The 16,611-nt window shown below is 40.5% G+C and overlaps 1 protein-coding gene across 4 annotated transcripts in view; it reads right to left on the reverse strand.

Moving 5' to 3' along the window:
• Positions 1–1,671: 1,671 nt before the first annotated feature.
• The window catches only part of LOC134813885 (mucin-1-like), a 35,243-nt gene continuing 20,303 nt past the window's right edge, over positions 1,672–16,611 (reverse strand). For 2 of the 4 annotated variants that reach the window (XM_063821780.1, XM_063821782.1), the window contains exons 6-9: positions 16,330–16,509; positions 12,788–12,940; positions 3,412–3,582; positions 1,672–3,165 (exon numbers count right to left, since the gene is read on the reverse strand). In XM_063821780.1, the coding sequence (XP_063677850.1) occupies positions 2,617–3,165; positions 3,412–3,582; positions 12,788–12,940; positions 16,330–16,509 (1,053 nt within the window). In that variant the 3' untranslated portion in view covers positions 1,672–2,616. Of the gene's footprint in view, positions 3,178–3,411; positions 3,583–12,787; positions 12,941–16,329; positions 16,510–16,611 lie in introns of all 4 variants that reach the window. The other 2 variants (XM_063821779.1, XM_063821781.1) reach the window with 1 other exon arrangement.

A 16,611-nucleotide genomic window follows, 5' to 3' on the forward strand; every position in this document is an offset into this window, starting at 1 on the left:
GAGGGTCACTTCTCCAACCCCCTTTGTGGGGAATCAATAAATCAACTCTCAGTATTTATAATTCAATACTTTACCAAGTATTGTTGTGTCAAGCTCTTTTTGTTGTTTGCACAAGAGTCAGAGCTGGGCACGTGTTCATTGTTGCTAGGTGACAGTTGAGTCAGGAATGATGACAGGTGCAGCAGAAGAGGTATTGATATTGTTTGAAGTAGATTTATTACCCAACAAGGGGCAAGCTATCAGGAGGGAATTTTCTTATCGACACGAGCCCCGGAGGGGGTGTTCTAAAGTTCTAATAATGATATAACATTCTCATAAGTTCGGTTGATCATATTGTTTAAAACAAAACATTTACGAGAATGTCAGTATGTGCTTATCTTGATTAGTTTGAAAACTTTGACCGGTCATGTACAATGTTATACATATAGTAGTAGTAGTATAATACAAACTGTAACAATAACTTCTGGCCCAGGATTCATTTCTAATCACATATCCTCGCCCTATTGTCGTCATGGTAGCATGGCCTATCCAATGTTCATTGTTGCTAGGTAACAGCCCTAACCACTGTTCTTCAGCCTCATTTCCACTGGCTACTCCTTAAGGAACTCCTTGCGCTACAAACCTTACACGTGCCTACCAGAGATCACGTGTAACCGTGATAGAATGTCAAACAATAACCCTGCACGCCCTATATCAATCAGTTCTCCCCACTCACAATCAATCAATCTGGAGCACGTGATCAATCTACTGGAGCACGTGCAACTATCAGGAGGTTTGCCGTATATTCCGGACGGAAGTCTATTGTTCCCATGGTTACCACGGAATATATCTCTTTTGTTACTATGATAATCGAGGAATATCGCTTTCTCAAATCTCAATCAATTTTCTCATCAAATCTAACAGCTACTCTCCCGGCTATAGGGTCACAATGAGAATCCAGGCTACTAATACACCACCGTGATCTCTACTTTGTCTAAACTTTAACAGACATATTGTCGGCTACACCATACTCCATAGTTAGGAGTAGCCGGAAACCCCTCCTAGGGATCACAAAAGCACAGTGTTCAGATGATTGGAGTACGCAGGAAAGAACCTCATAAAAACATGATAAACGCATAGTTTTCCTAACACATCGCCCTCCATTCTATTTTTAGTTTAATTGCTGCACGACCGTCGACCGTGCTCCAAATCTTGAGGGCCAATTGCATTTTCAACATCATAGTGCCATACAACATTTAACAGCACGAACTTTTTCAGACACACAAGGTATTTTATGCAGGAGTTGTTTGAAGTTACAAGCTTTATACTGCATTACTCACATACAGACTAGACAGTGTTTCCACATATTTAAACGTACTCTAATACAGAGTTAAATACCATGTTTCAGATTGCGATCACGTGGTCAATTATTCTCATAACCCACCCCATTATCCTGCTCTAAAGACCATGCTTCAAGTTCATGAAATGACTTCATTTCTGTAACCAACTATCTTCATGTGTAGATCACGTAACCATAGGGTAACTATAGGGTGACTGTTGCTAAAGAGGGGAGGCGACAACAGTTGGGAGTAAGGACTGTGTTCAGTAGGAGGTAGTTGTGTGATTTTGTGTGAAAAAAATCCCATTTTTCACTCTTAGCTACAGGAAATGGTTAGAAAAGATACACTCATATAACATAGCGCAAGTAAAATAAGGTATATTTACATATTACAACAAATAAACATCAAATACAGCCTCAAAATAACAACAGAACTAAGTAATGAGCGCTAATTACTAATTAGTATTTAGTAATAATAGCACTATTTATCAAATTTAAAAGTGCGCTCCAATAAGTTAGCGTCTCGTCAAAGTACTAAAGAATATTTTATATCTCAGACTAAAGTCATCGAACAGTGAAAATAGATGGCGGCACGTTTAAATATGATTTAAATATAATCTATGCTAATAGAATTTATTGTTTTCAGATAGATATCAAAATACAGATGATTTCCGACTTAAATCAATAATTTGATAAACTTAAATTAAACTAAAAGCAGTCACAACTTGACAAATGGATCAAGCCACAATTACGAGCGCATAATTGTCAATGTTATAATTAACGAGAGAAAAGTGAAATTAAGAAACAATGTAATAACTTGCTCAACAGAGAAAAACACCACGTGACATGACGTCACACCACGTGACATGACGTCACACCACGTGACATGACGTCACATCACGTGACGTGACGTCACACCACGTGACATGACGTCACATCACGTGACTAAAGATAAAATTAGCATCAGCCGGTTCATCACGTGACTTTTAAAAGAGAAATTCTAAATAAACTTTAGATCAAATAAATTGTTATGTACAACAAGTCAGTTAATAAAGCAGCATTAATAAATCTCACAGCAAATTGTTGAGTCCATTTATCTTCTCAGCGGAATCAAATAATCAAATAAAGTCTTCAATCGTTATCAACATAGTTCCATTCATTTTCACAACATTGTTCATCAATTCAACATCAGAACTCCTGAGATTCCATCACAATCCTTCCAATCTCTCCTGGACAAATCTCAAAATCCTTGTTTATCACCATAGCAACAATAATCTCATAATTCCAGATCTTTCTCCTCAGTTAACATCAATCTCCTCCGCGGTGCACGTCAACTCATCCGGCACATCCAAATAGAAATCACTCGGTCCCAGATGCTCCAGATCCACGCCAGCCTTGAAGGTGATATACCCATTATTAAGCAGGGCCTGTGCTATCGCCATTATCATCCAGTTCTTATCGACACGCTGGGACAGCCCCAATCTCTTAGTGATGGGGATAAGATGCACACTCCTCCTAACGTGATACACGCTCTCCACGTTAAACAGGACTCTGATAATACAGTCGGCACTGTCCTGGGATAAAGTGTAGGGCAGATCGTTTGCTTCGTCCATTTTCTGTCCGCCTTGTCCGTCCGGGTCGGTGATATGTGTCCCGTCGCTGTTGTAGAGGTGCCCAGCAGGGCGGGCTTTAGAGGGACGGTAGCTTTGACGCTTGCACTCTCGTCTGCGTTCCCTGCACGAGTCTATAATATGGTTACGAATACCTTGTATTCCGAAACAGAGCTCAGGGATGCAGCAGACTGGGGCTAGTTTCTCTGTGAGCTGTTCGAGGACTTGGAGGTCTTCCTGGGAGAGGTTCTGGGATTAGTACTAATTATTGCCGATGTTAAATTTTGTCATTCCTAATTAGTCAAGCAGTACTAATTATTACTGATGTTAATTTTTGTTATTCCTAACTAATTGATTCAATAAAAAGAGGATCGATGTCAGCTCCACAACTAAATAGATCATCAGATCCACATAAGTGAATTATAATTAGCTTGTATAATAATAATTAACTAATTAACAGTAACAGAGGAACTGTGAGCTAACCTGTGAGTTCCGGTCCGCATCAGTATAAAAGAAAGGAGGAGGGTCTCTGAAGACAGTCCTACAAGCTCTTTTGATCAGGTTCCTCTTAGTGAGGTAGTGGGAGTGGAGACGGGGGTTCACTTGTTTCAGCCGCTCTTGGGACTCACGGGTCAGCTTCCCTCGGCAGTTTACCTGGAACAATTGACTGTTATAAAACTGGTGTTTTTGTTACGTGATGGGGTTGAATAGTATATGCGTGATTTCGTGGTTTTATTGTGAATCTTGTCGTCTTGATCATGATAATTGAGTATCGTTATTTCATGAACTTGGAGCGTGTCTTTATGATGTGATACGCTCAAGCAGTTTACGTGACAAGGAGCATCATGCGTACTTAAATAGGGGGGATCTGAGAATTTGACCATTTGAATCTGAGAAATTCAAAAAATAAATAGGTCGAGACAATAGAACCTCAGTTTTTAATCAATTCTCCGTACAAATTAGCACCACAGACAGCAACGTAAATGATAAAGGAAACCTGCCTTCCAGAACTAATATTACTAGCAGGGAGATTGAGGGAGGTTTGACTTTATTTAGGTATTAAACAGTATCGGCAGGGAGGCAGAGAGGCAGAGACACGCTATATGATGGGCGAACTATTTAGTTGCACAGTGTTTAACGATCATCCCGGGAAGAAGCAATCATCTCAGGTCAGGTGTGCAATTCTGCCGCCCAGAGTTTCAGCAGTTTACCAGTAGTCGATACAGTGGATCAGGCTCTTAACCAATTAGCTGTGGCACTCGACTACGACGGGAATTGTAATTGGTTTGACGGTGGTTTTAACTTAATTTTATTGATGAGACAGCACTGTAGAGGTAGAGAGAGAGAGAGATCATGTTCACAGGCACAACCGTACGAGATTTGCACGGTTGATTATCTTATATATATATATACATATACTATATATATATATTCTATATACTGATAGTGACTAGTTGAAACGTTCCATCTCCGGAACACATACTATATATTAAACGTTATCCAGCGGCTTTCCCAGCTCGAGCTGGGGTGTATAATACAATGCTCGGTATCCCTCTACCCCGACATACTAAACAGGGTGAGACGACGCAATCACGGGTTATAATTTAAACGCAGTGTATAATAGCCAGACAGGGGGAGAGGGGTATTATAGCAGGGTAAATAAAGCTGTTTTCTGCTATCTGGCTGTTAATTTGTAACCAACTCTCTTTAGTATATGGGACCACCCGCACCACGGCACATTAAATTATTAGCAGTGACCGTCCGATATTTAGCTTCTCCGGGGATCAGAGTGCTTCACTCCGAGCTTTAAAATGTTGCCAATAACGCGAGCTGGTTCAGTGAAAAAACAGAGAAAAGTGGTCCTATTTAGTGGCGGTGGTACTGGTGGTGGAGTGTGTGTCTGATTATTGATATACTATCAGGATTGATTTATCAAATATAAATATCTGTGGGATATTTTATCGGTGGAAGTTGGTTACTGGTTAATAATCATCAGGGTAAATGGTCGGTCGGGATTTGTAATAACCCAGTCAGGATCTTACGGAGCCGGATAAAACTGCCATACGGAGCCGGATAAAGCATCTCGTGGAGCCGGTGGAACAGCCGGTGCTTACAGTTATATCTTTATTCGACCAACTAACAGCTTCCTTAATGAGCACAAGCCAAGTGGGCGGAGTACGCGAAAACGTCAACTCTTAATTAATCGTTGATCGGGAGACAGCTGATTTGTTGCTGATATCTGGGGATTTTATCAGGTCACATGCTCATATCAGGGGATTTTTCGTTAAATATCGGTAAATGGATAAGGACACAGTCTGGTTTGGGAGGTGTGTCACGTGACCAAGGATCATTATGTGAGCAGTACGATATTCTTCTAGATCTTCACTTCCATGATCTCAAGGTATTTAGATTATAGATTGGGTAGGTAGCATACAACATACCAGTAGCGCAAGAGCAATATCCTGGTGTACCAGCACTACCATGTACTGGTACAGTAAAACCCCCATTTAAAAAGGAATTGACCGCGGTATATCGGGTTTTTACTGTACCAACTTTATCCCCCAGTGCCTGTTTTTGGTCTGTGACCCTAACTGTGACCCTAACTGCGAGGTTTGACCCTGGAAATTTTAATTGTGACTATCAAAAACCAACCCTCCTCCCCAGTCATCACTTCTCCATAGCATTACCAACTTTACCCCCCTGGGGCCTAGGCCCGTCTTTGGTCTTTGAGTTTTTGACCCTCAACACGACCGTTCGCGTTGTGACATAGTGACCACATAGTGACCATTTAGTGACCATCTATTAACAGCTCACCATCAAGAACACCAGCTCTTGTACACCTTCCAGTCGTGACAAGTTTATACGGATCATTCGCCCACCTCCCTCCTCGCCAACATGCACCTATGATTGTTGACGCTAAATTTCACACAAAATTATTGGGAAGGGTCGCTCCTAAATTTCAGTATAAAGTTTGCGTCATTTAGCCGTATAGGGAATAACGAAACACTGTGTCTATGTCAAGGTAAAAAAAGCAGGCGAGATGGCGGCGCTGTGATTGGCTGTTAGGACGAGATGACGGGCCGTGATTGGGTGGTTGTCAGGGACATGCTATCTGATTAGGGGCGGGTAATTGGTGCTTAACAAGGTGCTACAATGCTATTAGCGGAGCATTACACAGCTCATTAAATCGCACGTGGTAATGCAGTGGCGCGCCGCTCATTGGCCTGCCCTGCACGTGCAACACTTGTCATGGCAACGTAACACAGCCGCCTGTAGTGGACCTGCTAATCTATATAATAAGAGGTCACGTGATAGGCCCCATGACCAGGGATTGTACTGGTACGCCTGCTCATGCACTGACACTTCTAACCAAGAGGAGATTGCACAAAGTGAATTTAACGGGGTTTCTAAATTTTCTATTAAGAGGGGTGCGTCATGTGTCAAGAAGGAGAGGGTGGTTGTATAGAGAAGACAGAGAAAGGGACGGTTACAGTAGGTAGGGTGACAGCTGGGAACTTTTCACCTGGCTTATAGGGGTGGTTAATAAGTTTAATGGGGTGTAATTGGGGGAAGAGCTGGTGCAGGAGGAATCATGGAACAGGGTAAACTGCTATATAATATATTTACTTAATTCTTGCTATTATAGGAGAAAAAGGCTAATATTGTTCGAGATGGCTTGATCCAATCATAGTTAGAAACGTTAGAGGAACAAAGGATATTTGGTGTGAGCTTTGTTTGGTGTGCAAAGTGCAAAACGGCTTTGTTATTTGAAATATCTGAATGCGTTCTTGCGGGCGAGATTTCTTTCAGCACTACCAATAATGAGTTGGAGAATGGAGATATCAGGTGAAGATACTTGATTTTCATTGGATATCCTGACTCTACAGGGGTTACTTAACGTCTCAGAATTTAAAACACCATCATTCATCATTGGGAATCACTGAGCTCATGAAACAACTATACCGAATAAACAAGCCTACTTATTGGTTTACATAATAATGGGAAGTTACCATTGGTTGTCTTGGTTACCATTGGTTGTCTTGACATCATATAACCCTTTCTCATTAGCTGACTCAAGGATGAATATTGATAAAGTTGACAGTCCAGATATTGGGTAAGTAGGTCTCGCTCGTGTGTTAAGCCGGCTATCACGTGTCTTCCATATTGGTCTCTGATTGGTTGTCAGTTGGAAAATCATATTATTCTTTATGCAGGCAACCATTTGTTTCAACATTTTGCTGAAATAACAGCAAGGTGCGAGGGCGAGATTTCCAAAACGAGAGAAAAAGTTCGCATTGTCAATCAGGGTTTGGTAACACGTGACCAGGGTTTTGTTGCCATGTGACTATGGTATGTTGCCATGTGACCAGTGTTTTGTGTCATGTGACCAGAGTAAGGGGTCCCATTCTTTAGCTCTATCTTTTTCTCACCCCAGCTCGCTTCCTTCACTTGCTCATTTTTGTTATTATCAGAGGGGAGAACATCCACCAAAACCTGATCCAACCACAGAATATCAATTACGAGCCGATTCTCCATTACGCACGCCAATCAGAACAGGAGAAGAAATACATTGACCGATCAGAGAGCAGCAGGAAGACACGTGACAGCCGGTTCTTAGAAAGTGGGGGAAATGTGTCAAGTAGAAAAGGGAGAGGCAGGCTCTATGAGCAGAAAAAAAATTTCAAAGGATTACAGAAATGAAAATTAACTGACCAGCGGAACCTTATCTCACGGTACCTAAATAGAGCTATTTCACTTCCATTTCACTTATTTCACTTATTATTGAATTCTTTTCTTATAACTCTAACTACATCACGACATTGCGATGGACATTAAAACGGTTAATGTTTATCCCCAAAGATCTTAAATTTGTGAAGAAAATGTTGCATTAAATAATTTTCTTTAAAAATGTTCTCTAAAAAAAACATAACTATTTCTCATTTTGTAACACCTTATGTTTCGATCAAGCCGACTAAATGGAAACTGTTGTCCACTAACTGACCTACTCCAGAAAACGGCCCTAACACGGACCTACACCTAGCTCCACCTTGAAAAGAACCAATCAGCAGCCAGAGTTAGCAACAATCCACCAATTACAGGGCAGTATCTACCGTTCCACCTGACACTGGTTAGGCTCATGATAGCACCAAACACAGTGCGATCCCGGTGAGAAGTACACCGCATTCTAGAGCACGTCTAAATCTCCCTCAGAAAACCTCTCCACCAATAAGATCATCAGATATGACCGAGTAGCCAATAGGAATTAAGCACGATCCTACCGGATCCACCTAGCGACACCACCACCTTTTCTTGTTTTGTAATTTTTAGACCGGCCCGACCCCTGGTACTGCTTGTTCACTCCGAGTTTGACCGGATAGTTAACCGAGAGATGAGGTGGTTTTAATGATGACAAGATCGTTAAAAAAGAACGGGAGCTTGCTGTGCTAGTCGGTGGTACTCTTTATACTCGTTAACTTATCTTGTTACTGAGGTGAGACGTAGTGTTGCCAGGCAGCGGTTGTGATTGGACGCCGTGCTGTGAGCTAGACCTTGTGTCGTGCAGAGCAGGGGAAACCTTTTCAAGCCTCTAAACTTTACTTGTTGCCATGGTTACACCTTGTAGGCACTAAAATTGTAATCCCTCAAAATATGGAGATAGAAAGATTGCAGGCGGACGTGGTGTGTGATGATTTGGTAACATGTTACCGCAAGGCAGGATGGTTAGCGGTGATCAGTTTGAAAACATTTGAAATATACTATTCCCTGGCGTTGTTCGACTATTGTCGACACTTTTAGCTTTTTAGGAGCTGTCGTTTAGGTTTAGTCAGGTTCTGGAAACTAATTTACTACGATATGGCAATATTTGTTGGATATGTTTGAGCGTTAGATACAGCCGGAAATGTAATGGGATTGAAAAATATTACTCAGATCTGAGAACGAGAGAGAGAAAGAGAAAGATAGTTTTGTTATAACGGGTTTTTTGAGCGGTTAGGTTTTATAAATATATTACAGGTCGCATATATTTATTGTGGATTCAACATAGTATTTAGTAGTTTTAGCTTAACCTAAAAACTTAGGGTAGTTTAGAGAGTATCTCTCTGCTGCGAACCCTAATCAATCCTAAGAAAAGAAGATATTAGAGCGTGTCTACTGTTTATGTTCACTGTTTCTGATCATAGACACCCAGAGTTCCTAAAGAAACGATGCTAAACACGTCAACAGATAGTGATCCTGGAAATGCAGCTGACTGCTCCAGTTCACTAAGAAATGAGACTAATGATCCTCTCCAGAGCACTCCTACAACTACAGTGTCTGAGTGAACTTGACAGGTCCCCCTCACTAACACTCTGTGATCCTGTCTTCAGGAGGACGCGCCGTTTGATCTGTTGCCATGGTTACACTGTCTTCCTGACAACTCCAACTCCTAACACATCTCTGCTAACTTCTCTCTCACACCGGATATTCCTTTGTGCGTGTGTGTTGTGCTGTATGGCCGGCCTGTTGCCATGGTTACACCCCCTCTCTCCACCAAAAACCCTCTCTTTTTCTCACGTGGATCTGTTACTTGCAGTCTACTTGTCTCCCCAAACTCACATCACCCCGTGCCAACCTGCTATGACAACCGCACGTGTAACCATGGCAACGTTCCGTCACACTACCATGACAACCCAACAGTGCAAACAGATAAGACAGAACAAGTTTACAAGGTGATCTGCAGTTTTACACGGGTCACGTGGTGACCCGGGGGAGTTCCGGGGTCTGATTGGGCGAGAGGGTGTCAGGTGGGCTGTGTCAGGTGGGCTACTCCTAATTAACAATCATTGGAGGAGAAGCTCTATATCTGCTCTAAGCAGGATCGGTAAAAAGTTCCCAGGATCCGCTCGCATAGTTCACAAACCTTAAAATAACGGCTACGTGTCACCTGCCACCGGGAAATGGCTGTGTGAACCAATTGGAGTTCATGGTAGCTGTCACGTGGGGTTTGGTAGCCAATCAGGGGTGGTTGCATGTGCAGTTCCACGCAGAGTTTCGTCTAGAAGGTAGTCAGGCAGATGGAAAGAAAAATTGGAAATCACATTGCAGTTAGACTGTTTGTTGAGATCGTCTGGATCCAACGATTAATTTATTATCATGACTTGTCAAGTAAAGAATAACTCGCTTACTTAACTGAAGTTTACTCAAATCATATTAGCGGGAAAAATTGCTTCGATTTTACGATCATAAATCGTTCACGATTCTAGATGAAACATTTGTTGGGATGAAAATATTTTTGAACGCACTACAGGGGCTCATCAAAGAGATATGTGAGATGAAGTGTTAGCTTTCTAAAATAATACAAGTGGATCAAACATATTCAGTGCCAATTTAAGATGGATTAAAAGTTAACTGTTACATTTTCCCGGCCGGTTTCTAGATTTATCCTGATACCAACTGCCAGCTCTGGCAGTATTCATACAATGTTTTGACATTCTCTTGGCTCGACTGCAACAGTGAAAGAAAAAGGAGGGAGTGTGGTAAGTTTGTGTCAACTCTTTTCAAAGCAAGAACCGACGACTCCAGATCTGTGTTCAGCATGGGGTAAAGTGATGAGACTAACAACTTACATCTTACCACGTGGTCTGTTTATACTCCACGTGGTCTGTTTATTTGCCCACGTGATCTGATTATTTGCCCACGTGCTTTGAGTTTTAACCACGTGGTAGGAAGGGCATCTGAAAGATCCCTGACTGCCCCGGTGAGATCAACCCAACTACCGTTATGTGTTTAACAGTGATGCTACTGGGAAACGGTCCTTTGACTTGGCCGTGTTCCGCGTCCTGTTTAACTCTTGAAATGGGGGAATTCCTGACCGGCACTAAAGGGAACCCCGGACAAAAGGAGTGAAGTAACATCACGTGACCAATTCTTAAAACGAGAAAAATACTAAGATTTCAATTTCTGAACCTCGCAAAAGGCCAATCCTTGGCTGAATTTATTAAAGTGAATCTGTATTTTATACTTTAAACGACGGATCTGTTTAAACCAGCTAAATGAGAGAGAGATGCCCTGAAAGATTGTAACTAGGGTCAGTTCAATCAGGTCCCGACAAAATCCCAGCACTTTGTTCAATATTACCGACTAGGAACCTCCCCCCTCTTCCACCCAACCTCCACCCTCTTCCACCCAACCTCCACCCTCTCCCGAAGAACCTCAACCATCTTTAGGGGAAGTTCCGGCTTAACACACGAAGTTACTTGTTGTTGATCACTTTGTTGGGGAGTTGTTACTTTGTTACACTGCGCACAAGGCAAAATAGTGAGGGAGTTGTGTAACTAGTGGCTGCTAGAATTAACTGTGGTAACTAGTTGTGTAACTAGTGGCAACTAGAATTAACTATGGTAACTAGTTGTGTAACTAGTATAGTGGCTGCTAGAATTAACTATGGTAACTAGTTGTGTAACTAGTGGCAACTAGAATTAACTATGGTAACTAGTTGTGTAACTAGTGGCTGCTAGAATTAACTGTGGTAACTAGTTGTGTAACTAGTGGCAACTAGAATTAACTATGGTAACTAGTTGTGTAACTAGTGGCTGCTAGAATTAACTGTGGTAACTAGTTGTGTAACTAGTGGCAACTAGAATTAACTGTGGTAACTAGTTGTGTAACTAGTGGCTGCTAGAATTAACTATGGTAACTAGTTGTGTAACTAGTGGCTGCTAGAATTAACTGTGGTAACTAGTTGTGTAACTAGTGGCTGCTAGAATTAACTGTGGTAACTAGTTGTGTAACTAGTGGCAACTAGAATTAACTATGGTAACTAGTTGTGTAACTAGTGGCTGCTAGAATTAACTGTGGTAACTAGTTGTGTAACTAGTGGCAACTAGAATTAACTGTGGTAACTAGTTGTGTAACTAGTGGCAGCTAGAATTAACTATGGTAACTAGTTGTGTAACTAGTGGCTGCTAGAATTAACTGTGGTAACTAGTTGTGTAACTAGTGGCAACTAGAATTAACTATGGTAACTAGTTGTGTAACTAGTGGCTGCTAGAATTAACTAGTGGTAACTAGTTGTGTAACTAGTGGCAGCTAGAATTAACTGTGGTAACTAGTTGTGTAACTAGTGGCAACTAGAATTAACTATGGTAACTAGTTGTGTAACTAGTGGCAACTAGAATTAACTGTGGTAACTAGTTGTGTAACTAGTGGCTGCTAGAATTAACTATGGTAACTAGTTGTGTAACTAGTGGCTGCTAGAATTAACTGTGGTAACTAGTTGTGTAACTAGTGGCAACTAGAATTAACTGTGGTAACTAGTTGTGTAACTAATGGCTGCTAGAATTAACTATGGTAACTAGTTGTGTAACTAGTGGCAACTAGAATTAACTATGGTAACTAGTTGTGTAACTAGTGGCAACTAGAATTAACTGTGGTAACTAGTTGTGTAACTAGTGGCTGCTAGAATTAACTGTGGTAACTAGTTGTGTAACTAGTGGCAACTAGAATTAACTGTGGTAACTAGTTGTGTAACTAGTGGCAACTAGAATTAACTGTGGTAACTAGTTGTGTAACTAGTGGCAGCTAGAATTAACTATGGTAACTAGTTGTAGTTGATGGTGAGAATTGTAGTTAACATATAATGAAACTTTTGAGGGTGACATGTTTGATGGAAGTAGAGAAATTGATGGTTGATTATTGAGTGTGGAGTGATAAAAAATGAAACTCAAACATAGAGCTATGCAGATTGAAACATAAAGGGAACATAAAGAAATCAAAACTAAAACAGAAAGCAATCAAATTGATACAGAAAGTAATACAAATTTAAAGAGAAAGTAGTACAAATTTAAAGAGAAAGTTATACAAATTGAAAGATTGAGCGTACCTGGAAGATATTATCTCCAACGCTGATAGTGGGGGGCGTGTGATCTGTCGAGCTTATCTTCTCCTGCTGTTCCGCCGCCCTAACTTTAGAGAAGATACTGTTCACGTTGTTTATCATGCTCGGTTTTATGTCCAGCATCATGTCACTGAGCGTCTGAAACAGTGGGAATGTTAACATGGAATGTTAACAGTGGGATATGTTAACATGTTAACATGTTAATATGAGTCATGAAACAATAGGATATGTTAAGGTTTGTTAGAGGTTAGATCAGTACTTAGTGTTCTTTAGAACTGTTATTATTCCTTTATTAGAACTGTACTTTGTCGTGGTATATCAATAATTTCCTTTAACGTGCGGGGATTGGTCAATGATTTTTAGTGAGATTGGCTGGTTTCTTTCGGCTGAAGTCGCTGAAAGTCTGAAGTAAGTGAATCTAAAAAACCTCCCCGGAACTTAATCAGTAGGAAATCTTCCAACTACACGTGTGATTTGGGAGTTAAAGTGTGTTACTATGACAACTTATCAAGAAGTAGATGTCTGAATAAAGTGAATATTGCAGGAAAGGAAGACTTAAAAGCTGTAGAAGAGTCTAAAGAGGAGGGGAAGCAGTGCGTGCTAAGTGTCAGTGAGGTCACATAGTTTCAGACTTTCTTAGCGACTAGAACAAGACAGTGAAACGTTGATAAAGTTTATGGAAATGTTTTGTTTTACACGGTTATAATTCAGGTTTTAAGGATTTAGTCCTATTGTAAATTACAATAGGACTAAATCCTTAAAACCTGAATCATTACAATTTGTAATGACTTGAAATATGTTCATGGATTCATCAAAATCATAGCCATGCATGTTTTATTTTTCAACAAATCCAAATTGTATGTGACTTATAAGTGTGTTAATGTTACACATTATCAGACCTTTCTAAATTTCTAAATTTACCAGAACGACTGTAAAACTTTGAGATACATTAAAGAAAAAAGCTAAGCTCAAACTTGGTTTATTTTTATAAATCCTAAAATTTCGGAGCGAGATCTTCCTACTTTTCCAAGGAGAACTCAGCCGATACCGTAGTATTTTTCGGGTAAATGAAGGTACTGGTAATATTGTGGCACAAATATTTCCAATTCTCTCGTATTTGTCGAAAGTGAAGACACTGAATTCCATTAGCGAGGTGAAGACAATGACTGTACCCGACACCCGTGACATCAAACTTTTTAATTCATTACAACTCCAACACTTTCACCTCACACAATAGATGTGGATTCTGGTAGGGAGGTGAAGCATGTTTGTTTGGCACGTGACAGCGATTTAACCAATCAGCTTCCACTATTATATTGACCAATAAAACCCCAAAATCACTGTCATAACACTTTCACCCTGTACAATTATAACTTTATACTAGCAATACAATGTGGGTGGCTGGTCCCCTTAGGGGCTGATACCAATGCAGTGAATATTAGCACGTGCAGTGAATATTAACACGTGCTGGGATATTGTGTCACGTGCTGGGATGTTGTGTCACGTGCTGGGATGTTGTGTCAAAAGCAGTGTTTTCCCGAAATTTCCCGTGCAAAACCAGTGCTTATACTTCTAAAATAGGCCTATCTGCAGACAAAACAAAAGTCACGTGACCTTAAATTCACTTTTATCGGGTGAGGCTACTGGAATACTGGCATGTGATTGGTCATTGTATTTCTGATAAATGTTCTGGTTGGTCAGTTAGTGCCGTGCTCCCATGAGTCACTTGACTGCTGTAGAAAACCAAAGAGGAGAAGTCATGTGGTGTGAATACTGAGCACTGATTGGATGATTTAAACCACGTGGTGGGGAGACTGTTCTTTGATTGAATGAGAGGGTGGGGTGGGGCAAAGTTGTGAATTAGGGGGTTTAAAAACCAGGTAATGTAAATATGGGCTAAAGGGGCAGCCACCTGTTGGCGAAGTAAGTCAAGTAAACCAGGGAATTATTTCTAACTTCTCAGCCATTTCCATTTTAGTCGCTCCCCAGTTTATTAACTGTGTCTCGACTCAACTAAACCTCAGGAATTAACTGTTATAGGAGTGGGCTACATAAGCTACATAAGCTGCATATTCCTACGAGTAGTTTAGATTCCAGCATATTATCATTTAGCCAAAATTACTTTCATCTTGGCTAAATGAAGTAACGATGACATAATTTACCAAGATATTTTCAAATCCTTGAAATGCTGTCCCACATAATCAGCTAGCTTTTAACTAGAGCTAAAAACGTGTCTTTCACCCAGTGGCTAGCTCTGTAGCAAGGAATTATGGTATATTTGACAAGTAAATTGTTTAATGAGAACCTGAAATGATAGCCTGATTTACATTTTAAAATCCATAAATTCCTACAAATCCACAATATGGTTGTTGTTTTCAGCTAATAACCAGAGAGTAAAAACATGAAATTCACTCTGTTAACTAAAATCGACAGTACCTTTGACAAGAAAATTGGTTAATTACCGAAATGCGCCAATTTAGTGAATATTTTCAACTCGTACAGAAGGACCATTCTGAGAAGACAGACACGTGGTGTGACATCATATCACATGGTATGACGTCATGTCACGTGGCTTGCAGGACCATGCATGGCATTTGTTGAAACTAATAACCGGGTAGAGTTGAAAACATGTTGTTCTCGATCACATGACATGTTGTTCTCGATCACGTCTTGTAAGGTATATAGTATTATGGTGACTTGTTGTACACTTGACAAGTAAATTGTTTAATGAGGACCTAAAATGCGCCAATTTAGTGAACATGTCAAGACCACCTGTTGTTGGCCGTGAAAATACGAAAAAATACGGAGCGATGTGATTGGTGGGCGAGGTTGGGTTCTGGCTTGTGATTGGGGACTGTGTTTTGATTGGGGGAGAGGTGATGGTATTATTTACATATCAGTATCTGTGAAGAAGGGCTGAGAATTGGGGGCAAGGAAAATGATCAATAGAGCTAAATGAATAGATTGTTGAATTTTAGAACATCACACAGCACGCTGATTTGCTCATTTACCAATGTATCACGATGTGTGGGGTAATAAAATAAAAGGGTAAAATATGTGCTAATATGACAGGGGAAATGTCGATGGTTACAAGAGATGACCGGGCAGCTTCAGGTTTACCCAATTATAAAATTAGTAGAACAAAAGTTTCCTCCTCTCGATCGATCTGTAATACAGATGACTCACGCCTGGAAATTCGGGGGAAACTTTTGTCAGATTTGTAGATTTATTCCCCGTATTGACACTTGGAGACACAAGTTTTAGGCAAGCGTTGACCAAATTTTAGCACGCTCTTTATGAGTAAAGATTTTTTGGCTTTTGGAAATGCTGCATTCCATGCTGACATAATTCAGGTTTCAAGAATTTGTTGTGTTCTAATCCATTGTAAAATCACAATTACGAAAGTCAAAAGCTGAATAATGTATCATCTCACCAAATTCAAAATTATATGTGACTGATCAGAAATTAATTAATAACTAATTATAATGATTACGTAATTACTAATTAATCATACGTTAAAAACGTACCGTGGAAGAGGGAGCACTGACGGGTGAAAGTGAGGCAGCATCACGTGACACATCACGTGCGGAGTCGTTGTCACGGTAACAGCCCGTTACCGAGGAGATCTGGGGGATGGGTTTCAGGACTTGTCCGGGCAGGATCTTCTGATGGTTATCAGCTGGGTTGGCGGCCACTCCCAGTAGAGACTGAGAGGTTAAATACGTGTTAAATATACGTACTTACGTATTGTTTTGCAAAAATACACATAAAAACGTAAAAACGTACACATAGCAAAATAAATCTTGGTA

This window comes from Bolinopsis microptera, chromosome 4 (genome assembly GCF_026151205.1).
Source record: "Bolinopsis microptera isolate Bmic1 chromosome 4, MBARI_Bmic_1.0, whole genome shotgun sequence".
NCBI lineage: Eukaryota > Metazoa > Ctenophora > Tentaculata > Lobata > Bolinopsidae > Bolinopsis > Bolinopsis microptera.